This window comes from Rattus rattus, chromosome 1 (assembly GCF_011064425.1).
Source record: "Rattus rattus isolate New Zealand chromosome 1, Rrattus_CSIRO_v1, whole genome shotgun sequence".
In the NCBI taxonomy this organism is placed as follows: Eukaryota; Metazoa; Chordata; class Mammalia; order Rodentia; family Muridae; genus Rattus; species Rattus rattus.
In genome coordinates, this window is record NC_046154.1 from 13383301 (window position 1) to 13409173 (window position 25873).

General features: G+C 38.7%; 1 protein-coding gene across 1 annotated transcript; it reads left to right on the plus strand.

Annotated features, from left to right (window-relative positions):
• Positions 1 to 6852: 6852 nt before the first annotated feature.
• On the plus strand, positions 6853 to 25307 carry LOC116890264 (zinc finger protein 25-like). The gene is made up of 5 exons (XM_032890985.1): positions 6853 to 6931; positions 10868 to 11072; positions 11390 to 11601; positions 23030 to 23155; positions 24044 to 25307. Exons 1-5 carry the CDS (start codon positions 6853 to 6855, stop codon positions 25240 to 25242), a joined length of 1821 nt encoding a protein of 606 aa, XP_032746876.1. The 3' UTR covers positions 25243 to 25307.
• The last annotated feature ends 566 nt before the right edge of the window (positions 25308 to 25873 follow it).

The following is a 25873-nucleotide window of genomic DNA, read 5'->3' on the forward strand; positions in this document are numbered from 1 at the left end:
AGTAAACATTCTATATCATCATACTAGGCCAAGCAATAATCAAGTTCAGAAACCCAGGCCCTCAGTGTTCCTTCTAACACTATCTGAGGAGTATATAGATGCAGCACTGAATTCACACATTTCTTTAGAAAATCTCACAATAATCTTGCACAGTGAATATTGAAGACTACAGAAAGAAAGAGAATATGGTACAGTCATCACACAAAGCTGACTTTACCTGGATCCAAATGCAAATGAACATAAAAATATGCACAAAGAAAATAATAGCAGTCCAAGTACACCAGTGTACATTGAAAAAAATGTTTCTCACTAATGGATGCAAAAAGTGAACTGGACTTGATTTCATGACAGATATGTAAGACAGTTTCAACCAGAACAAACCACACAACCCACGGTACAAGCTACATACACTCAGCGAGAGAAGGCTCACAGCCTTCTCAATAGATCTAAGAAAGGCCTAAGGCAAAATATCACAGTAGATCACTACGAAAGTTCTGAAGAATGTGGAACAGAAGGAGCATCCCTCAGACTAATGAAGATAATAACCAACATCCAAAATCTATCATTACATAAACTGAAGTTAGTTGTCATTAGAATAACTCTACTCAGAAGAGAAACAGGGGACTTGGGGAGATGGCTCAGTGGTAAAGAGCACTGACTGCTCTTCCAGAGGTCCTGAATTCAATTCCAGCAGCCACATAGTGGCTCACAACCTTCCTTGATGAGATCTTATGCTCTCTTCTGTTGTGTTTAAATATAGCTACAGTGTACTTAGAAATAATAATAAATAAATAAATCTTAAAAAAAGAAAGAGACAAGGAAGTGTAAAGCCTCCACACTAACCTTTCACAGAACAGCAGTGCTTACAAAGGGCAAGTAAGACAGTATTTTCAACAATGATATGAGGAAGGCAAGTTTTCTCAAATTACAAGAAACAGAAGTCTTCATCTCAGGAGCTCCAAATATCCCAAGAAAATGTACCAATCTGATAATTCATTTGATAATCTATAGAAAAAATACAAGAAAATATAGAACAGGAAGATAGGAGCAGTCAAGCTGCAGGAGCCCTGCGGTCCAGACTGCGCCCGGATCTGAACAGATCTGGTCAAACAGCTCCTTGCACACAAGTCCGGTGGGAGGGAGAGCTACACCTTCAGAGGGGCAGACACGCCAGGGAAACCAGAGGAGACTACTTTGCCCACATTTCTGACTCTAGAGGAAAATGCCTAGCGCCTTCTGGGCCCCCTGCACATAGGGACCCAGGAGAAGTAGGGGCAGGCCCTTCTGGTTGCTGCCCTCACGGAGAGCTGAAAGCCAGCAATGAGAAGCGACTTCAGGCCCTATACCAGAGGTAAGATCAACTTTTCTGCTCCAAGTGACTTGCCTGGTGGACTCAGGACACCCAAAGGCAAAAATTCCTTTGGGACCGGACACTTCCGGTTTCTAGCTGGCACCTGAACCTCACTGATCCTGGCCCACCGTTCCCTGCTCCAAAACCCAGGAACCCAGGAGAAGTAGGGGCAGAACCTTCTGGTTCCCGCCCACAGGGACAGATGAAAGCCAGTGGAAATGAACAACTACAAGCCTGAGAGCAGTACGCTCTGTTCCCATAACTGGCTGAAAGTAAACAGGTCTACAACATTCCTGAGACATAGGCCTATAAGACACTCAAGCCACTGTCAGAAATAGCAAAACAAGGCTAACACCAGAGACAACCTGATGGCAGGAGGCAACCACAGGAACCCAAGCAACAGAAATCAAGACTAAATGGCATCATCAGAGTCCAGGTCTCCCACCAAAGTAAACACTGAAAATCCAAACACACCAAAACAGCAAGACCTAGATTTAAAATCACATTTTATCATGAAGATGGAGGACTTTAAGAAGATCATAAATAACTCCCTTAAGGAAATACAGGACAACACAAGTAAACAACAAGAAGCCCTTAAAGAGGAAACACAAAAATCCCTTAAAGACCTACTGGAAAAAACAACAAAGCAGGAGAAGGAAATGAACAAAACCATCCAGGAGTAAAAAATGGAAAGAGAAACAATAAAGAAAGCACAAAGGGAGACAATCCTGGAGATACAAAACCTAGGAAAGAGATCAGGAGTCACAGATGCCAGCATACCAACAGAATACAAGAGATTGAAGAGAGAATCTCACGAGCAGAAGATTCCAAAGAAATCATCTACACAGCTGTCAAAGATCATGTAAAATGAAAAAAGCTACTATCCCAAAACATACAGGAAATCCAGGACACAATAAGAAGATCAAACCTAAGGATAGTAGGAATACAAGAGAGTGAAGACTCCCAACTCAAAAGACCAGTAAATATCTTCAACAAAATCATAGAAGAAAACTTTCCTAACCTAAAGAAAGAGATGCCCATAAACAAACAAGAAGCCTACAGAACTGCAAATAGATTGGACCAGAAAAGAAACTCCTCCCGTCACATAATAGTCAAAACAACAAATGCACAAAACAAAGAAAGAATATTAAAAGCAGTAAGGGAAAAAGGTCAAGTAACATATAAAGACAGACCTATCAGAATTACACCAGACTTCTCACCAGACAGTATGAAAGCCAGAAGATCATGGGCAGATGTCATACAGACTGTAATAGGATACAAATGCCAGCACATGTTACTGTATCCAGCAAAACTCTCAATTAACAGAGATGGAGAAACCAAGATATTGCATGACAAAACTTAATTTACACAGCATCTTTCTACTAATTCAGCCCTACAAAGGATAAGAAACGGTAAAGCCCAACACAAGGAAACAAGCTACACCCTAGAAAAGGCAAGAAACTGACCTCTTTACACCAAAATAAAGAGAAGCACACAAACATAATCTCACCTCCAAATACTAAGATAAGAGGAAACAACAATCACTATCCTTAATATCTCTCAACATCAATGGACTTAATTCCCCAATAAAAAGACACAGATTAACAAACTGGATACAAAATGAGGACTCAACATTTTGCTGCTTACAGGAAACACACCTCAGAGACAAAACAGACACTACCTCAAAGTAAAAGGCTGGAAAATAACTTTCCAACCAAATGGTCTGGAGAAGTAAGCTGGAGTATCCATTCTAATATCGAATAAAATCAATTTTCAACCAAAAGGAATCAAAAAACATAAGGAAGGACACTTCATACTCATCAAAGGAAAAATCCACCAAGTTGAACTCTCAATCCTAAATATTTATACTCTAAATACTAGGGCACCTACATACATAAAAGAAACCTTACTAAAGCTCAAAGCACATATTGCACCTCACACAATAATAGTAGGAGATTTCAACACCCCACTCTCATCAAGAGACAGATCATGGAAACAGATATTAAACAGAGACAGACTTAGAGAAGTCATGAACCAAATGGACTTAACAGATATTTATAGGACATTCTATCCTCAAACAAAAGGATACACCCTCTTCTCACCACCTCATGGTACCAGGTCCAGATGGGTTCAGTGCAGAATTCTATCAGACCTTCATAGAAGACCTCATACCAATACTATCCAAACTATTCCACAAATTTGAAATAAAAGAGCACTACCAAATTCATTCTATGGAGCCAAAATTACTCTTATACTAAAACCACAGAAAGACTCAACAAAGAAAGAGAACTCCAGACCAATTTCCCTTCTGAATATTGACGCAAAAATATACAATGAAATTCTTGCAAACCGAAAACAAGAGCACATCAAAACAATCATCGATCGTGATCAAGTAGGCTTCATTCGAGGAATGCAAGGATGATTTACTATACAGAAAACCATCAACATAATCGACTATATAAACAAACTGAAAGATAAAAACCACAGGATCAAATCATTAGATGCTGAGAAAGCATTTGACAAAATTCAACACCCCTTCATGATAAAAGTCCTGGAAAAAAGTGGAATTCAAGGCCCATACCTAAACATAGTAAAAGCCATATACAGCAAACCAGTAGCTAACATTATCCTAAATGGAGAGAAACTTAAAGCAATCTCACTAAAATCAGGGACTAGGGGGTTGGGGATTTAGCTCAGTGGTAGAGCGCCTGCCTAGGAAGCGCCAAGGCCCTGTTGGTCCCCAGCTCCGAAAAAAAAAAAAAAAAAAAAAAAAATCAGGGACTAGACAAGGCTGCCCACTCTTTCCCTACTTATTCGATATAGTTCTCGAAGTACTAGCCAGAGCAACCAGAAAACAAAAGAGGATCAAAGGGATACAGATTGGAAAGGAAAAAGTGAAAATATCACTACTTACAGATGATATGATAGTATATTTAAGTGACCCCAAAAGTTGCACCAGAGAACTACTAAACCTGATAAACACCTCCAGCAAAATGGCTGGGTATAAAATTAACCCAAATAACTCAGTATCCTTCCTCTACACAAAAGAGAAAAAAGCTGAGAAGGAAATTAGGGAAATGATACCCTCCATAAGAGTCCCAAATAATATAAAATATCTCGGTGTGACTTTAATCAAGCACATGAAAGAAAGATCTATATGATAAGAACTTTGATTCTCTGAAGAAAGAAATTGAAGATCTCAGAAGATGGAAAGACCTTCCATGCTCATGGACTGGCAGGATTAATATAGTAAAAGTGGCCATTTTACCAAAAGTGATCTACAGATTCAATGCAATCCCCATCAAAATTCCAATCCAATTCTTCGCAGAGCTAGACAGAACAATTTGTAGATTCATCTAGAATAACAAAAAACCCGGGATAGGTAAAACTATCCTCAACAATAAAAGGACTTCCAGGGGAATCACTATCCCTGAACTCAAGCAGTATTACAGAGCAATAGTGATTACGAACTGTATGATATTGGTACAGAGGCGGGCAGATAGACCAGTGGAATAGAATTGAAGACCCAGAAATGAACCCATACACCTATGGTCACTTGATTTTTGACAAAGGAGCTAAAACCATCCAGTGGAAAAATGATAGCATTTTCAGCAAATGATGCTGGTTCAACTGGAGGCCAGCATGTAGAAGAATGCAGATCGATCCATGCTTATCACCCTGTACAAGGCTTAAGTCCAAGTGGATCAAGGACCTCCACATCAACCAGATATACTCAATCTAATAGAAGAAAATGTGGAGAAGAATCTCGAACACATGGGCACTGGAGAAAATTTCCTGAACAAAACACCAATGGCTTCTGCTCTAAGATCAAGGATTGACAAAGCGGATCTCCTAAAGCTACAAAGCTTCTGTAGGGCAAAGGACACTGTTGTTAGGACAAAATGGGAGCCAACAGATTGGGAAAAGATCGTTACTAATCCTACAACTGATAAAGGACTTCTATCCAAAATATATGAAGAACTCACAAAGTTAGACTGCAGAGAGACAAATAACCCTATTAAAAATGTGGTACAGAGATAAACAAAGAATTCATAGCAGAGGAATATCTAACGGCTGAGAAGGACCTAAAGAAATGTTTAACATCTTTAGTCATAAGGGAAATGCAAATCAAAACAACCCTTAGATTCCACCTCACAACAGTCAGAATGGCTAAGATCAAAAAGTCAGGTGACAGCAAATGAAGGAGAGGATGTGGGAAAAGAGGAACACTCCTCCATTGTTGGTGGGATTACAGACTGATACAACCATTCTGGAAATCAGTCTGCAGGTTCCTCAGAAAATTGGACATTGCATTACCTGAGGACCAACCTAGACCGCTCTTGGGCATATACCCAAAAGATGCCCCAACATATAACAAAGACACATGCTCCACTATGTTCATAGCAGCCTTATTTTTAATAGCCAGAAGATGGAAAGAACCCAAGATGCCCTTCAACAGAGGAATGGATACAGAAAATGTGGTACATCTACACAATGGAATATTACTCAGCTATCAAAAACAATGACTTTATGAAATTCCTATGCAAATGGATGGAACTGGAAAATATCATCCTGAGTGAGGTAACGCAATTACAGAAAAACACACATGGTATGCACTCATTGATAAGTGGATATTACTGTAATTCTTGAATTACCCTAGATGAACAGAACACATGAAACTCAAGAAGGATGACCAAAATGCAAATGCTTCACTCCTTTTTCAAAAGGGGAACGAGAATACCCTCAGGAGGGGATAGGGAGGCAGAGTTTATATATTTGGTTGTGAGCCTAGCCTTTAACAGCTGAGCCATCTCTCCAGCCTGGGAGGCAGAGTTTAAAACAGAGACTGAAGTAACGACCATTCAAAGCCTGACCCACATGTGGCCCATACATACACAGCCACCAAACTAGATAAGATGAAGCTAAGTGGTGCAGGCTGACAGGAACTGGATGTAGATCTCTCCTGAGAGACACAGCCAGAATATGGCAAATACATAGGCGAATGCCAGCAACAAACCACAGAACCAAGAACGGGACCCCCACTGAAGGAACCAGAGAAAGGAATGAAAGAGCTCAATGGGCTTGAGACCCCATATGAACAGCAATGCCAACCAAACAAAGCTTCCAGGGCCTAAGCCACTATCCAAAGTCTACACATGGACTGACCCTGGGCTCCAAATTCATAGGTAGCAATGAATAGTCTAGTAGGGGCACCAGTGGAAGGGGAAGCCCTTGATCCTGCCATGGCTGGACCTCCAGTGAACGAAATTTTTGGAGGGAGGGCGGTAATGGGGGAAGGATGGGAAGGGGAACACCCATAAAGAAGGGGAGGAGGAGGGGTTAGGAGGATGTTGGTCTAGAAACTGGGAAAGGGCATAACATTTGAAATGTACATAAGATATATCCAATTTAATAAAGTAGGGGAAAAAAGAAGAAATGAAACCATAGAAGGGAATTTACACACAAATAAAAAACTCAAATAAGAAAAAAAAGAGTCATGAATGGCTCTCCCAAGTGCTGACCCTTTTGGTGAAACACCAACCTCTCTGACAGTGGATGACTGCCAGTGTAACGGACCAAGTAGGTAACAGAAACTTTCCTGTTTGAACAGAGTCAGCCTAATAAGGAAATACACACATGGCACTGGAAGCTGTCAAAAGTCACTCTAAAGATCCACAGGCCCAAAAGTGAATTTATACCTGACACACTGGCTATCTGTAGAAATGCTAGGAAATCATTTATATCATTCTGTCTACACCACAGCATCGTGATGCTTTCAGACACATGTGGTTGGTAAATGGAAGATGGCAGTTCAGACAGTGCTGAGTAAACAGCATGCACTGGGGGAAAGGTAAGGCTGAAAAAGATGGAGGAAGTGGAGGTGTGGGAACACACACTGTCATTACCATGGAAGATGGAATTATGAATATATGACAGTGTGGATACCCATCCAAAACCTGCCTCAAAACATACATGGAACACAAGGATATAATGAAAACATGAATAACAAGAGATGGGACAGAGAATGAAGACAGGCTAATTGTGGAAGTGCACTAGGGCACCTTGGATGCAAAGGCCATTCCTCCAAAAATGCAAATACTAGGGGATTTAGACAACACAGATTAAAGTAAACTCTAAGAGCTCTGAATACCAACAATAGCAAAGAAAACAGATAATGCAAATACACTACCAGATTGTTTCTCTCTAAATATTCTAACAATTGTAATATGCATGAAAAAATGAACCTAATCCCTAGTTTATATGATAGCAAAGTTACTGACAACAGGAATTTATGTACCACAGAAAATGGAGATGCAGGGAAAAATATAATGCTGTCATAAATTTAAAATATGTAAGACTTGATGCCCCAGGCATTTGAGGACAGCATCGAGTGGGTAATAAAAGGTGGGCAGAGGAATACATGAATTTCCATGGAGTAATCAGGGAATTTTTGCAAAGCATGTTACTTTATGATTTGTGCCTGTGACACAGGCTGAGCATGGTTTTCATTTCTAACAGCAATAGATCATAAATTCCTGGTCCAGTGATAGACGCTGGGCTTTAGCTCCAACAATAGTAAATACAGAAAATGAATGTGTGTCATGGAACTATTTTGTCTATGTGTAAAACAGGAAAAGTACATTTTCCATTTCATGGAGACAGAGCAAGAGCTCATTCTAGGATGGGAAGGATAGCCCCATGGTTTTGCATGCTTCCATCATGAAGTCATCATCAACACTAGGGCTTCAACTTTAAACCTTGGAACTGACTTTTCCTCAAATACACACCTGATTCTTTAAAAGACATAATTCTGTACTTTCGAGCCTTTCAGTCAAAGTTTACTGTCACTTGTTTCACCACAGTCTTTTTACAGTAGATAAACTCAAATAGCAATGTGTAGTGTTCAGATACTGGGACTCTTAAGACTATAGCATTCTAGCCTAGCATCCCTAGGAAAATATTAAAGAGATTGACTTCCTCTACTCCCAGATGTATCTGGCTATTATCATATCTAAGAGCTGTAACAATGTATATCTCTTTCCAGTTGTCCTATCCCTTAACATCAAAAGAGGGGACGTTATAATAGCATACAGTAATCAAAAGTTATGCATAGATTAAAATCAGGAGAGCATGGAATAATATTTTTCTGGTTCTGAGAAAAATAATTGGCAATTGTAGTGTTGAATTCAGAAAAGTAGCTACAAGTATTGACAATAGATAAGGTACAGCTGAATGTCATTATTCATTAAGACATGTTTTTTAATCAAAATCCTACATAGACAATAAACTGAATAAAACATGCACAAAAGAATACTACATACATTTTTCATGAGGTCATAGGAAATAAAACTTTTCTTGTGAAGAATGAATGAGTACCTGAAAACTAGGAATGATTCCTCATGAACAACACAGTAAAGCTCTAACCCACACTAGGAATGGAGAACAATGTGAACCGTAAGTTCCTACTCACAAGGCCAGCAAAACCTTCCAAATTAAAAGTCCTAAGGAACACAACCTCACAACCAGCAAAATTTCATTGAACAATCTTCAAAGAAATTCACAATAAAATCCTTGCTGGAAGTGAGAACAGATGAAAACGGTATCTACATAATGAAGCATATTTTTTGTGAATCTTGGTTTTCAGTTCAGGAAGAAGAAATTCTGCAGCATAAATTGGTGACATAAAAACTGACAGTGTATTCTGTGGTGATACCTGGATCCTTTGTTAGAAGTTTCTTTGGCCTTTACCGTCCAGGGCTCTTGGTTTTGATTTACAATTATGCAGATTTGCTGAACATATGAAGACCTGAAAATGGGAAAATATTGTTGAGAAAGAACCTGGAACTTTTCATGGGACAAACATGAAAGATGGGAACAAGTAGCAAAAGTATAAGTATGAAGGAAAGAGAAGATATCATGAAAATGCCTCTTTTCTCTGAGGATTTCAGTTTTCCCTATGAGATGTAACAGGTAGTCACAGTTAACATTCACTCAGAGTCCTTTTCCAAGCAACATTGAGGAAGAGAAAGAAACACTGCCAGAAAACTATTGTGGCCCACAGAATCCAGACTGTTGAACTCCTCCAAGGAGAGGGCTCTGAAAAAAGCCCTGAGGGCAGGGACTAAGCATTCCCACACCTGCAAGAAGTGAACATTGCAGAACTCAACAAACCATGAATGTGCATGGTCAGAGAGCTTTTCATAAACCAAGGGGACATTTAACTTAAGTGAGGAATTATAATTATTCAAAAGGTGCTGTCTAATTCTGTCTCAATCTACAGTAAATTTTCCACTTATAAACATACCTTCTCCTGATAGCATCCTCTCCCTGGACTGAACCTTGGAAGGATTCAAAGAAATTCGGGAGGAATAGACAACTGTGATGCCTATTAACATATCAATGCACACATTGTTCCCTAGGTGCTTTCTTGGTTCTTGGTTCTCTCTGGGCCAACCCCTCTATCCTCCCTTCTAATCCTCAACAACTCTCCCACCACCCAATGTCAAGGTATTGTTCGGTCTGGACCCAACCACAAAACTCTGACTGCTTTCTCCCTCAATCTTAAAAAGTCAAAAATTGACCTCACCACTACCCAAGACCCAGGTATCTTCTTGCACTGCTATATGTTGCATGTCTTGGGAAAATAAAGCCTGGTCAGAAATTACAATGGGCTATACAACCCCCTGTAGCATGTGACCAAAGTCCATCACTTGGTCAGGATGTAATATTTAAGAAAACTTGTCCGCACGGTGGAATTGGATTTTCTCTGGCAATACTCAGGGTTAACCGAACCTACTATATGTCTTCTCTTCAGCCATACCTTGCTACAATCCTGTCCTCATTTTTCATACAAACCTAAGGTATTTTTGTTTTGTTTTGTTTTGTTTTGTTTTTTATGTATACATCATATAGCTTTCTGTCTGCATGCATGCCTGCAGGCCAGAAGATGACCCCAGATCCCATTATAGATGGTTGTGAGCCACCATGTGGTTGCTGAGAATTGAACTCAGGACCTTTGGAAGAGCAGTCAGTGCTCTTAACCTCTGAGCCAACTCTCCAGCCCCCTAAGGTTTAATATTAATAACTAAGTCGATGAATTCACACTTCTGAATGCTGTGTTTACATCACAGCCTGCATATACCTCAGTGTAAAATTAATGGAGAGTATAACTTTACTCAAGAAATGTTAATATTTACAGTCACATTATGGGGCTTTTTAACAAATATTTTCTAATTCAATCAAATCTGCACTGGTTCCTCATATGTCAAAGATCTACAAAGCTCTCTTGGAATACCTTCAGTCCGCTAGAGAAAGGGAAATGGAACGGCAAACGGAGGAACAGGGGAGTTAAGAAAGCATCCAAGATTTTGAACTCGAAGAACTTTACTAAGGCTTTTTGAAAGAAAACCCTGCTGTTCAAACTACAGATGCAGCCAAGAATCTACGAGGTTATTTTAGAAAAATATTCTGGCCACCACCAAATTAATTAAAGCACCACTTAAAACCCCAATTCAGAGATCTCAAACTTCCTGACAACGCTAAGATATCCACGACAGAATTATAAGAGTGGCGGCAGAAAATGCACCCCCGCTCCACAGCGCTGCCCCGCTCCTGCCTGTTTCCCGGTCGCAGCAGCTCCTCTGACCTGGCAGGTGACAGGACCAGCTGCTGAATGTCCTAGGAAGCCACCACCGCAACTGCAGCTTAAAGAAGTTTTCAGGTACCTCTAGGACTCGGGACGAGTCTCCCACCAGGACTTCCTGAACGTGAGGAAGCCAAGACACGGAGAGAGCTGGAAGGGCGGAACTTCCTGTCACTTCTGTGGGTTTCTCGCAGCAACTCCTTCTGGACCCGCCCAACATTCAGCAGCTTCCTGTTACGCAAATCTTCTAAGCTCACCTACTTCGGAACATTTTAATTATTTCCCGTCCAAATTCTTCACAGATTTTTTTTTTATCGGTTTGGATTTTTGCTTGCTTGCTTCCTTGATTTTTCCTTTGTTTTTATTTTGTCTTTTTCTTAATCTCATCCGATCAGGCAGGTGTGCACGTCCTCCCGGTCGGAACCACTCCCCCAGCTCTGTTGCAGGCTGCCTTCCACACCACTGCAGCTGTCAGGAGCGCAGGACCTTCTCTGCACAGCTTCGCATCAAGCTTGCTGCCAGTCTAGACCAGAAGTGGATGTAGTAGGACACTGCGCCTGGGTTCTGACCAATTACACCCAAGGTCGTCTGCCTAACAGCTCACATTGTGAGTCTAGTGCGCTGGGCTTAAGATACACAAAAGATAGCAATCCCTCTGAATTCTGATGCTCAGAACAAATAGCCCCAAAAACTAAGACGAAATTAAAATGCCCTTGGGAAAAACCACAAACCTTATATGAACTTCGAAATGAAGGTGATTTACGTGATATCCAATATAATGAATTGAATACCCAGAGTCAAGGCTTGTAAACCGAGAAACTCAACTCAAAGAGGACAGGAACAAAATGATTCGTGGGCAAGAAAATAATAGCAGATGTCTGAAGGAAATGAGGACAGCAACACAGGATATGAAAATTAAGTTCAATAGGAGGTTACAAAAACCAAACATAAGACCCTAAAAGGAAAATGCAATAGGAAAAATAACAATAACGCATAGAGAAGCACTGGAGACAGATTATCAGACTTGAAGAAAAGTTGGAGGAGCTGGACGCCTCAGTCAGAGAAAATGAAGAATTAAAATGACGTTAGGTTAAGGTACAATATTATTTACTGCTTGATGGGTGAGGTGAAAAAGAGAAATTCCTTTTGAAAACTGTCTAAATTTTTGTCAAAAAGGAAAGTGAGAAGGAAGATAGAAATAGAACTATAAAACATATGGCATTCTTTAGCCATTTGGTCATAGATACTTTCTAGATTGGTCCCTACAATTCATTATATACACCCGTCCACATTTGCATATGCTGGGGAAAGGAGACTCCAGAATTACCCAAGTCTCTTTAGGGAATATAGCTAAGAAATCAACACTTTTCATGATTATAATGAGTTCTAGGATTCTCAGAAGTCTCCTGTCATTCAAAAACTGTTGTGATGATTATGGCAAGTTAAAATGGATTCCAGCTAAGCATAGGAGAGAGAGCTCAGAAACACAACCACAGACTCGGGTGTCTGTCCTTAAATTACAGGGTTCTGAGCCCATGGACACATGTGAAAGGGCAGAGCTACATGTTTTCCGTTGTGGTGAGTTTTATTCTTTCCCACATAAGGCTGGTATACAACAAAATAACTTCCACAGCTAACTGATTCTGCATATGTGAATACATTAAACATAATAGTCATTAATAATTCATCTGAGACTAGTTAAGGAAAGAAATAAAACCATTTCCTCAGATGCATTTATTTTTATTAATTATTTTATTTACATTTCACATATTATCCCCCTTCCCAGTTTTCCCTCTATAAGCCCCCTATACCTTACTCCCTTCCCCCATCCACATGACTTGCTCCCCCTCTTGTCCACACACTCCTACCTCAGTGGCCTAGCATTCTTCTATCCTGTGTCATCAAACCACTAAAGGACCAAAGGGCTCCTTAGTATGTGATACCAAATAAGGCAATCCTCTGTTACATATCCAGCTGGAACCATGGGTACCCCCTCTGTACACTTTAGTTGGTGGTTTAAGTCCTGAAAGATTTGGGGGGTCTGCTTGGTTGATATTCTTGTTCTTCCTTTGAGGTTGCAACCCCTATCAGCTCCTACAGTCCTTGTCCTAACTTCCACATTGGGATCCCAATTCTTGTTCCAATATTTGGCTGTGTATATCCCCATCTGTATTTTTCTGGGACTGATAGAGCCTCTCAGAGCACAGCTATACTGGGCTCCTATCATTAAGCACAGAAAACAGATAGCCACATTAAGAGATGACACAAACAAATGTAACGATGCAAAGAAAAACACAAACAGGAGAAGGCTATGATGAAACGGTCCAAGGCCTGAAAGGGAAATGGAAGCAATAAAGAAATGTTACTGCGGCAATGCTAGAAATGGAAAACCTAGGAAAGAGAACAAGAGCTACAGTAGTAAGCATCACAAAGAGAATTCAGGAGATGGAAGAGAGAATCTCAGGTGATCACTGATTGGGTCAGGAAAGAAATAAAGATAGACATTGAAGACTTTCTAGAATTCAATGTAAATGTGGACATAGCACAACCAGACTTTTGAGACAATAAGAAAGCAGAGCTAAGAAGAGAGTTCATAGCATTAGCCCGTGGTGGTCTGATAGGACTCTATGGATTATTTCTATCTTTCTATATCTGTTGAGGCCTGTTTTATGACCTATTATATGGTCAGTTTTGGAGAAAATACTATAAGGTGGTGAGAAGAAGGTATATCCTTTTGTTTTAGGATAGAATGTTCTATTAATATCTGTTCAGTCTAGTTGGTTCATGACTTCTCTTAGTCTGTCTATGTCTCTGTTTAATTTCTGTTTCCATGTTCTGTCCATTGATGAGAGTGGGGTGTTGAAATCTCCTACTATTATTGTGTGAGGTGCAATGTGTGTTTTGAGCTTTAGTAAGGTTTCTTTTATGTATGTAGGTGCCCTTGTATTTGGAGCATAGATATTTAGGATTGAGGGTTCATCTTGGTGGATTTTTCCTTCGATGAATTTGAAGTGTCCTTCCTTATCTTTTTTGATGCCTTTTGGTTGAAAATCGATTTTTTTCGATATTAGAATGGCTATTCCAGCTTGCTTCTTCAGACCATTTGCTTGGAAAGTTTTTTTCCAGCCTTTCACTCTGAGGTAGTGTCTGTCTTTGTCTCTGAGGTATGTTTCCTGTAATCAGCAGAATGCTGGGTCCTTATTGCGTATTCAGTTTCTTAATCTATGTCTTTTTATTGGGGAGTTGAGACCATTGATGTTGAGAGATATTAAGGAATAGTGATTATTGCTTCCTGATATAGTCATATTTGTATGCGAGATTATGTTTGTGTGCTTTCCTTCTCTTTGTTTTTTTGCCAAGACGATTGTTTTCTTGCTTTTTCTAGGGTGTAGCTTGCCTACTTATGTTGGGCTTTACCATTTATTATCCTTTGTAGGGCTGGATTTGTAGAAAGACATTGTGTAAATTTGGTTTTGTCATGGAATATCTTGGTTTCTCCATCTATGTTAATTGAGAGTTTTCCTGGATAAGGTAACCTGGTCTGGCATTTGTGTTCTCTTATGGTCTGTATGTCATCTGTCCAAGATCTTCTGGCTTTCATTGTCTTTGGTGAGAAGTCTGGTGTGATTCTGATAGGTCTGCCTGTATATGTTCCTTGACCTTTTTCCCTTACTGCTTTTAATATTCTTTCTTTGTTTTGTGCATTTGGTGTTTTGACTGTTATGTGACGGGAGGAGTTTCTTTTCTGGTCCAATCTATTTGGAGTTCTGTAGGCTTCTTGTATGTTTATGGGCATCTCTTTCTTTGGGTTAGGGAAGTTTTCTTCTATGATTTTGTTGAAGATATTTACTGGTCCTTTGAGCTGGGAGTCTTCACTCTCTTCTATATCTATTATGGTTAGGTTTGATCTTCTCATTGAGTCCTGGATTTCCTGTATGTTTTGGACCAGTAGCTTTTTCCGTTTTACATTATCTTTGACAGTTGTGTTGATGATTCCTATGGAATCTTCTGCCCCAGAGATTCTCTCTTCTATCTCTTGTATTGTGTTTGTGAAGCTTGTATCTACTGCTCCTTGTCTCTTCCTTTGGTTTTCTATATCCAGGGTTGTTTCCCTGTGTCCTTTCTTTATTGCTTCTATTTCCATGTTTAATTCCTTCACCTGTTTGATTATGTTTTCCTGGAATTCTTTCAGGGATTTTTGTGATTCCTCTCTATAGGCTTCTACTTGTTTATTTATGTTTTCCTATGTTTCTTTAAGGGAGTTCTTCATGTCTTTCTTGAAGCCCTCCAGCGTCGTGATCAAATGTTATTTTAAGTGTAGAACATGCTTTTCTAGTGTGTTTTGATATACCATGTTTGCTTTGGTGGGAGAATTGAGCTCTGATGATTCCATGTAGTCTTGGGTTCCTGCACTTGCCTCTCGCCATCAGGTTGTCTCTGGTATTACCTTGTTCTGCTATTTCTGACAGTTGCTAGACCACCCTACATGCCTGTGTGTCTGGAGTGCTGTAGACCTGTTTTCTTGTTTTCTTTCAGCCAGTTATGGGAACAGAGTGTTCTGCTTTCGGGCGTGTAGTCTTTCCTGTCTACTGGTCTTCAACTGTTTCTGTGGGCCTTTGTCCTGAGTCCACCAGGCAGGTCGCTTGGAGCAGAAAAGTTGTTCTTACCTGTGGTCCCAGGGCTCAAGTTGCTCGTGGGGGGCTGCTTTTGAGCTCTCTGTGAGGGCGGAAACCAGGAAGGCCTGAGCTGCCTTTTCCTGGAGCCCTCATGCAGGGGGCTCCAAATTTGGCCTTAGGTGTTTTCCTCTGGAGTCAGAAATGTGGGCAGAGTGTAGTGTCTTCTCGCTTCCCAGGCATGTCTGCCCCTCTGAAGGTTTAGCTGTCCCTCCCAAGGGATTTGTGTGCAGAGAACTGTTGACTCCCTTCAGGTCTGGTTGGTGTCTGGACTGCGGGGGGGGGGGGGGTCCTCCCTTTCCAGTGGCCCTATCTTCTGGTTCCCAGAGGCCTTATGCAGTTTCCTCTTGGGCCAGGGATGTGGGAGGGGGTGCGCAGTACTGGTGGTCTCTCCCGCTCTGCAGTCTCAGAGTGCCCACCTGTCCGGGCAGTGAGCTCTCTCTCCCAAGGGGTTTGGGAGCAGGGAGCTGTGGGCCAGGATCAGCAAGGTTTGGGCTCCAGCTAAAAACCAGAAGTTTCCGGTCGCAGAGGAATTTTGCCTCTGGGTGTCCTGAGTCCGCCAGGTAGGTCGCTTGTTGCAGAAAAAGGGGGCTTGTTTTCTATAATTTCATTTTCTTCTGGAATAATGAAAATTTAATATTTAGGTCTTTCACATATATGATACCATTACATTTTTACTGGGTTTTCTACTGTGAGGACATACAGTTTTCAAGGACTATATACATGCAGGTCTTAAAACGAAACTATTGTAAATGTTCTCAAAAAGTATAGTGATGGCTACTTTGTACATTGGATGGATTTGTGTGCTATTATATTAGTGTGGAAAGAAGGTCACATGTGTCATAGAAGGTGCATTTCAGAGATGGTCACTGTTCCAGAAAAAAGCTTGTGAATGTGGATATGGAATTATGTGGACTCTGATATCACTAAGCAATATATGGAAGAGAAGAATTTGGAGAAGAATAAAATTATAAGGGATTCACTGTCTTGAATCCCAATAGTAAATATATTAGCTCTTTAGAGGCACAGGGAGCTATATGTGTCTTTATTTTGCAGTAGCATAATAGATGTGTTTGTGAGGAAATGCAGAATTCAGTATGCAAATTTTCTTGGCATTTTATGTCACATGGAGATTATGAGTGTGTATAGACATGAAATCTTTTTGTTCCATAGAGATTCCAAGACACATACTGCCCAGTATGGTGCTGTGTGGTAAATTCTCAATATAGAAATTGTTACTTCCCTTTGTCTTTTGTTCTGCGTTTCAAAGTAGTATAAGTCCTATATTCTATTTTTTTCCCAATTTAGTATATTAGTAAAAATTTTCTGGGGCATATAGCATGGTGTTGTACATGATATATAAATTTTCAATCCTAAATAAATGTCCTTTCTAATTTGTTTTCTTCTTTTCTTTAGAAGGTAGAATGCTTTATCTACTCTTTGTTTCCTGTTCTACGAACTATGTTTCACATAGTGACATACTGAAGGGATGTGAGGATGGTTCTACATTGCTTTATTGATTGGTTATTGTATTTATTTACATTCGAAATGTTCTCCCAATTACCAGTTCCCTTTCTTCAAATCTCCTATCCCCTGCTCCCTTACCCCTTCATGTATGAGGATAGTCCTCCAGTCCTGGAACCATTGCTGCCTGAATACCCTTGCATCCTCCTACGCTGTAACATTGAGCCTCCTCATGGTCTTCAACTCACTTTGAAGCCAGACAGGAAAATCTTCTGCTACACTTGCTGCTGGGGACTTGGGTCCCTCTAGTTATACTATTTCATTGCTAGTTTAGTTCCTGGGAGCTCAGGGTATCTGGTTAGTTGATACTGTTGTTCTACTTATGGGTTGCATTCTCCTTTAACTATTCAGTCCTTCGGGTAACTCTTCCATTTGGGTCTCCTTGCTCAGTCCAATAGTTGGCGGTGAGCATCATATCCACATCTGCATTGGTCAGACACTGTCAGAGCCTCTCAGTGCATAGCTGTGCCAGGTTCCTCACAGCAAGGGCTTCTTAGCATCAGCAATACTGTTTGGGTTTGATGCCTAGAGATGGGATGGATCCCTAGGTGAGTAGTCTCTGAATGGCCTTTTCTTCAGTGTCTGTTCCACTCTTTATCCTTGCTTTTCATTTGACAAGAACTAATCTGGGTTGATATTTTAGAGATGGGTAGTTAATGCCATCCTTGAACTGGGAGCTGATCCTATCCAGTGGATATGGTTACTACAGGTTCTCTTCCCGCTTTGTTGTATATTTCAGCTAACAACATCTGTGTTTTGTCCTGGGAACCCTTTGCTTTTCAGGTATCTGGAACTTTGTAATAGCTACCTCCAGTTTCCCACCTCTACTGCCACACACATCTGTTAAATTTCCTACCCTCTGTACATCTCCCTATCTCCTCCCGCACCAGATCCTGCCCTTCCATCCTCTCTCCCTCCTAGGTCCCTCCTTCCTTTTTCCCTCCTGTGATTTTCTGTTACTCCTTTGAAGTAGGACTTAAACATCCATGGTTTGGGCAAAGGCATTCATGGTTTGGGCTTCCTGTCTGGCTTCATGTGGTCTCTGAGTTTTATCATGGGTACATAAACCTTTTGTTCTAATATCTACTCTTCCATGAGTTCATACCTTGTGTGTCCTTGTGTGAATGGTTACCTCACTCAGGATGATATTTTCTCATTCCATTCATTTGCCTTCTAAGCTCATCATGTCCTCATTCTTAATAACTGATTCATATTCCATTGTGTAAATATACCATGTTTTCTTTACCTATTCTACATCAGAGGGACACCTAGATTGTTTATAGATTCTGCCTATTATAAATAAGTCTCCTATGAACATAGTGGAACATTTACCTTTGACCATTGTTTAGTCATACGCCCAGGAGTGGTATAGCTGGGTCCTCAGGTAAAATTATATCCACTTTTCCGAGGAACGACCATACTTTTCCAGAGTGGTTGTAGCAGCTTGCAATTGTACCAGCAACAGAAGAGTGTTCCCCTTTTTCCACATCGCAGCAATCATATGCTGTCACCTGAGTTTTTGATCCTAGCCATTCTGACTCCTGTGAGGTGGAATCTAAAGTTTGTTAATTTGTGTTTCCCTGTTGACTAAGGATGTGAACATGTCTATAGGTGCTTCTCAGCTATTCCAGATCTCTCAGTTGAGAATTCCTTGTTTAGCTTTGTACCCCATTTTTTAAATAAGGTTATCTGATTCTCTGTAGTCTAGCTTTCTAAATTCTTTGTATACATTGGATATTAACTCTCTATCAGATATGGCTTGGTAGAGATCTTTCCCAGTCTATAGGTTGCTGTTTTGTCTTATTAACTCTCTCTGCCTTACAGAAAATGTTCAATTGTATGAGGTCCCATTTGTCAATAGTTGATCTTAGAGCCTGAACCGTTGGTGTTCTGTTAAGGAAATTTCCCCAATTGCTGGTGTATTTGAGGATTTTTCCCATTTCTCTTCTATCAGATTTATGTATCTCTTCTTATGTGGAAGTTCTAGATGCATTTGCAATTGAGCTTTGTGTAAGAAAAAAAAAAGAATGGATCAATTTGCATCATTCTAAATGGAGACTGCCACTTGAACCAGTACCATTTGTTGAATATCTTGTTTGTTTTCCACTGGATAGTTTGGCATCTTAGTTAAAGATCACATGACTGTAGGTGTATGGGTTTATTTCTGCTTCTTCAATTCTAGCTCATTAATCTACCTGCATGTGTCTTTACCAATACCATACTTTTCTTTTTTACTACTGTTGCTCTGTAGTAGAGCTTGAGGTCAGGGATGGTGATTACCCCTGAAATCCTTATATTTTCAAGAATAATTTTCGCTATGCTGGGTTTTTTGTTATTCCAGATGAATTTGAGAATTGTTCTTTCCCTCTAAAAAATTGCATTGGAATTTTAATGGGTATTGCATTGAGCCCGTAGACTGCTTTTGATAAGATGGCCATTTTTCCTCTGTTAATCCTGCTGATCCCCAAGCCTGGGATATCTTTACATTTTCTGCAGTCTTGTAATTCTTTATTCAGAAATTTGAAATTCTTGTCAAATAGATCTTTCACTTATTGGTTAGGGTCACACAAACGTATTTATGAATGTTTGTGACTATTTTGAAGGGTGTCATTTCTCCAATTTCTTTCCCACCCTTCTTTCTTTTGAGTAGAGGGATGCTACTAATTTTTTGAAGTTAATTTTACACACCCAGATATTTTGCTTAAGTTATTTACCAGTTCTAGGAGTTCTCTGATTGATTTTTTGTGGTCACAAGGTATATTCCCATATCAATCGCAAATAGTGTTATTTTGACTTCTGCCTTTCTAATTTGTGTACCTTTGTGTAATTTGTCTCCTCTTTATTCTAATTATTCTGGCTAGAACTTTGAATACTGTGTTGAATAGGTAGGGGAAAGTGGGCATCCTTATCTATTTCTTGATTTTAGTAGGATTGTTTCATGTTTCCCTCCATTTAGTTTGATATTGGCTATTGGTTTAGTGTTTATTGCTTTAATTATATTTTGATATGCACATTGAGTTCCTGATCTTTCCAATGTTTTTAACATGAAGGAGTGCTTTGTCAAAGGCTTCTTGAACACCCACTGAGTTGATCATGTGTTTTTTTTTCTTTGAGTTTGTTTATATAGTGGATTATGCTAGTGGTTTCTGGTATATTGAACCACCTGTGCTTCCCTGGGAAGAAGCCTACTTGATCATGACGAATGATGATTTTTGATTTGCTTTTGGATTCAATTTGAATATTTTTCACTGATATTAATTGAGGAAATTAGTCTGATGTTAGCTTTCTTTTTTGTTTCTTCTGGTGGTTTAGGTATGAGCATAACTGTGCCTTCATAGAATGAATTGGGTAGTGTTAATTGTGATTCTATTTGTTGACTATTTTGAAGTGCATTGGTATTAGTTAAACTTTGCAGGTATTATGTCCATCTGGTCCTTGGTTATTTTTGTGGGGAGTCTTTTAATGACTTATTCTATTTTTTAGGGGTTATGGGGCTGTGTATATGGTTTATCTGATCGTGATTCCTCTGGTACCTGGCATCTGTCTAGAAAAATCATCCATTTCATCTAGATTTTTCAGTTTTCTAGAGTATAGGCTTGTGTTGTAGGATCTCATAATTTTTTGAGTTTCTTCAGTTTTTATTTTTATGTCTGTATTTTCAGTTCTGATTTTAATTTGGATACTGCCTCTGTGTCCTCTGGTTAGTCTGGCTAAGGGTATATCCATCTTGTTATTTTTCTCAAAGAAGCATCTCTTGGTTTTGTTGGTTTTGGATAGTTTCCTTTGTTTCTTCTCAGTTAATATTTTCCCTGAATTTGATTATTTCCTACAGGCTACTCCTCTTAGGTGTATTTGCGTCTCTCTGTTCTAGAACTATCAGATACACTGTTATGCTGCTAGTGTATGATCTCACCAATTTCTTTATTGAGGCACTCAGATCTCTGAATTTTTCTGTTAGCAGTGCTTTCATGATGTCCTATAAGTTTGGGTATGTTGTTTTTCATTTTCATGAAATTCTAAAAATCCTCAATTTTTTTACATTTTTCCCTGACCACTTGAGTAGAGAATCATTCAGCTTCCATATGTCTGTGGGCTGTTTGCTTTTATTGAAGACCATCCTTAGTCGGTGGTGATGTGATAGAATATATGGAATTATTTCAGTCTTTTTGTATTGATTTAGACTTGTTTCATGTCTGATTATATGGTCAGTTTTAGTAAAGGTACTGTGAATTGCTGAGAAGAAGGTATATTATTTTGTTTTAGGATAAAATACTCTATAATATCTGTTAAATCTATGTGATTCATAAGCTCTGTTAGGTTCACTCTGTCTCTGTTTAGTTTCTGTTTCCATGATCTGTCCATTGGTGAGAGTGGGTGTTGTAGTCTCCTAGTATTATTGTGTGAGGATCAATGTGTGCTTTCCGCTTCAGTACCATTTCTTTTATCAATGTGCCCTTTCTGACCATATATGTTCAGAAACGACAGTTCATCTAGGATTTTTATTTTCTTTGATGAGTGTCCTTCCTCATATTTTTTGATAACTTTTGGATGAAAGTCAGTTTTATTTGATATTAGTGTTGCTACTCTAGCTTGTTTCATGAGACTATTTGCTTGGAATTTTTTCCCCCATTTTGTTTTCTTCTTTTCTTTAGCAGGAAGAATGGTTCACTGCTCTCTTTCCTCTTACCTGAAATGATGTTATACATAGGAAAAAACTGAAGGGTTTTGACCATGTTTATTTCTTTCTAATATTTTTCTCTTTAAGTATGTAAGTGTTGATCTGCATATTTTTTTTAATTCTTTTTTTTCGAGCTGGGGACCAACCCAGGGCCTTGCTTCCTAGGCAAGCACTCTGCCACTGAGCCAAATCCCAACCCCGATCTGCATATTTTTAGATGCACTGAATGATAAATTATTCCTCTATGTCCCTGAGTTCAGCACCAAACCCTTGAGATTGACGTCACAGCAAATATCTTTATCTCTTAGTCATTTTCTCATGCCACAGGTTTATATATCTGGTGCCCATTTGTAGTAGAAATAATATATAACCTGAGTATTATAATTTTTTTAAAAAGAGAAAGAATTGTACATCACACTTATCTGCACACATGTCCATTCTGATACTCAAATGAGATTATATTGCAAAGAGAAAAAGATAAAGCTAAAATTTACAACATTGAAGTTTTCAATTAAGTCAATCACATGAGAATAATGTATTCCATATTTATGAAAAATTAGGATAATTATCCTATCATTAAAAAAGATTTAATCAAAAGAAAATTATTCTAGTTCATTGAAGTGCATTGTCATGTACAGCATTCATTTTAACATACATATATCTAAGTATTCTTTTGTGAAATATCATATGGAACTTATGAAATCTGTGTTATATATATTGCTTGTGCTAGCTTTATAGAACTTTAAATAATTTAATTCCTATAACATTTTTCTCTTGGTTATGAAGATACTTACATAAAATAATTGCCCTAAGTATTTGATTCTGTGTGTCACTTGGAATGTTTAATATATGTCCTGATGCACTCATTTTCTGTTTAAAGAAAAACTCTAACTTTTGACTCATCCATTAATTCTCCATTTAATACTCTACTTCTTCCTTATGGAAAGTTTCTTGCATTGTAGCTAGACTTCAGAATGTCAAATATATATGTTATAATACAGGCATGTGAGGCCCACTGCACACAAAGATTGAGCTATTGTCCATATTGTATGGTTGTAGATATTGTAGAATTGATAGCATATTTTTCCTCATCATAACTTGACCATCTGTGATCTGACATTAGGATTCTGTAAAAGTACATAGGTACTTTTCTATTACAGGGTTTCTTAACTTTCAAGATGTGGTTCCAGAGTTCACACTAGAGGAATGGGAAAGTCTCAGTTTTGCTCAGCGGACACTGTACATGGATGTGATTTTGGAGAATTACAACAATCTACTGTCTGTGGGTAAGAATGCACTTTTTTGTAGAATTCCTGAATCTTACTTTGAATTTTCCATTGTGTTTTTATGTAACTCTCTGAAATGTCTGGAAAGCACTAGGATAAGGGAGCTCCTCTTAGCATGATAATTTTTCCATGGCATTTCCTTTACATTTCTGCACTTTCTTTGGAGGAATAACCAGCGTTATATTCTCCAAGATCTTTCCAATACCTCTTATCTAGCTTTAAATGGAAACTTCTGGTTAAAAATATATAATGTTCAGAACAAGGAATTGTATTTCTTGACACATAATAATTGGAGCATTCATTTTATTATTACATTAATCTCTTTAATTACGATTTTTAAGAATTCAAAAGGTTTAAGTAAATATAGAGCTGTTGGTTTGGAGAATTTTAATTTTGACTATTTCTTTTGCATTTTGAGATGTGGTCTCTGAGTTTTATATTCAGACAGCATGTTCTTTATTTTCAGTATTTTGGATACTGACATAAGCATATGTATAGGATTCATTTATCATTATGAATTTGTAGCTGAGTACATGTATACAATGTCACTCTGAATCAAAATGTAATAAAAAAATTAGAGATGTTATTTAGAGATCTACTTTGTGTATGTTCAATATTGATTGATGACTTATTTTTCTTAGCTTCTGCAAGGTATAGTTTTTAAGACAATATTAAATATTTTCATTCCTTTCAGTTGATATAGATCCAGAATTGGGGTGTTTTCTGAGGATCAAGAATGATTATGAAAAGAAAGAAAACCAATTTTGAGAAAAATAAATTTTTGAGATGGTCTAGTTTACCAGATAATTCAGCAGACACCCATTATTGAATCTCTTTCTGCCCAGTGGAGTAACCCTTGTCATCCCTAATTGCACTTGTATTTTTCAGAAAATCATGTGATATGTGAAAAACGTGGGAAGTGCATTGTCCGTGAGCATGTGAATATCCAAGAGAAGTTTTGTAAATGGGAAGAAATTAGCATACTGACGCTTGAATCCACCCAAAGTACACCTTATAAGACTCATCTCCGAGATCCCTCTCTTCAGTCCTCAAACCTGAAAAGACATAAAGCATGGAAAACCAGAGAAGTTTACAAATATAGAGACTGTGTACAGTTTTCAAATGAATGTGCTATCGTTGGTGTAAATTCCAGAATCCACATAGAGAACAAAGAACACAAAAATAAAGAATTTGATAAGGATTTTGTCCATGAAGATAAACTGACACTGAAACAAAACATTAATGGTAAGAACCTTCACCAATGTAGTGAATGTGAGAAATGCTTTACCAAAACAAGGGACCTTCATTTGCATCAGAGAATTCATACAGGAAAGAAACGTTACAAATGTAGTAAATGTGACAAATCCTTTGCCCGAGAATCCTATCTTAGGCATCATCAGAGAATTCATACCGGAGAGAAACCTTACAAATGCAGTGAATGTGACAAATGCTTTACTGAAAAAGGCACTCTGAAAAGACATATGAGAATTCATACAGGAGAGAAACCTTACAAATGCAGTGAATGTGACAAATGCTTTCGCCTACAATCCCATTTTAATATTCATCAGAGAATTCATACTGGAGAGAAACCTTACAAATGCAGTGAATGTGAAAAATACTTTACTGACAAATGTAATTTTAGGATTCATCAGAGAATTCATACAGGAGAGAAACCTTACAAATGCAGTGAATGTAACAAATGCTTTACTGAAAAAGGCACTCTGAGATTTCATCAGAGAATACATACAGGAGAGAAACCTTACAAATGTGGTGAATGTGACAAATGCTTTGGCCACAAATCCCATCTTAGTAATCATCAGAGAATTCATACAGGAGAGAAACCTTTCAAATGCAGTCAATGCGACAAATGCTTTACTCAGAAAGGCACTGTGAGAAGCCATATGAGAATTCATACAGGAGAGAAACCTTATAAATGCAGTGAATGTGACAAATGTTTTCGCCTACAATGCCATCGTAGTATTCACCAGAGAGTACATACAGGAGATAAACGTTACAAATGCAATGAATGTGACAAATGCTTTGGCTACAAAAGTAGTCTGAGAATTCATCAGAGAATTCATACTTGAAAGAAACAAAGATCAACAGAACTGAAAGCTGGTGCTTTGAGAAAATCAACAAATTAGATAAACCATTAGCCAGAATAATCACAGGACACAGAGACTGTGGCCAAATTAACAAATATCAGAAATGAAAAGGTAGACATACCAACAGAATCAGAGGAATTTCAAAAAATCACCAGATCCTAATAAAAAAGACTATATTCAACAAAACTTAAAAATCGGGAGGACAAATTTCCTAAACAGATACCAGGTACCAAAGTTAAATCAGGAACGAATAAACCATTTAAAGAACCCCATAACTCCTAAAGCAATAGAAGTAGACCTTAAAAGTCTCCCAACCAAAAAGAGCCCAGGTCCAGATGGGTTAAGTGCAGAATTCTATCAGACCTTCATAGAAGACTTCATACCAATACTGTCCAAATTATTCCACAAAATTTAAACAGATGGAGCAGTACCAAATTCCTTCTATGAAATCACAATTACTCTTATACCTAAACCACACAAAGATCCAACAAAGAAAGAGAACTTCAGACCAAATTCCCTTATGAATATTGATGAAAAATACTCAATAAAACTCTTGCAAACCGAATCCAAGAACACATCAAAACGATCATCCACCATGATCAAGTACGCTACA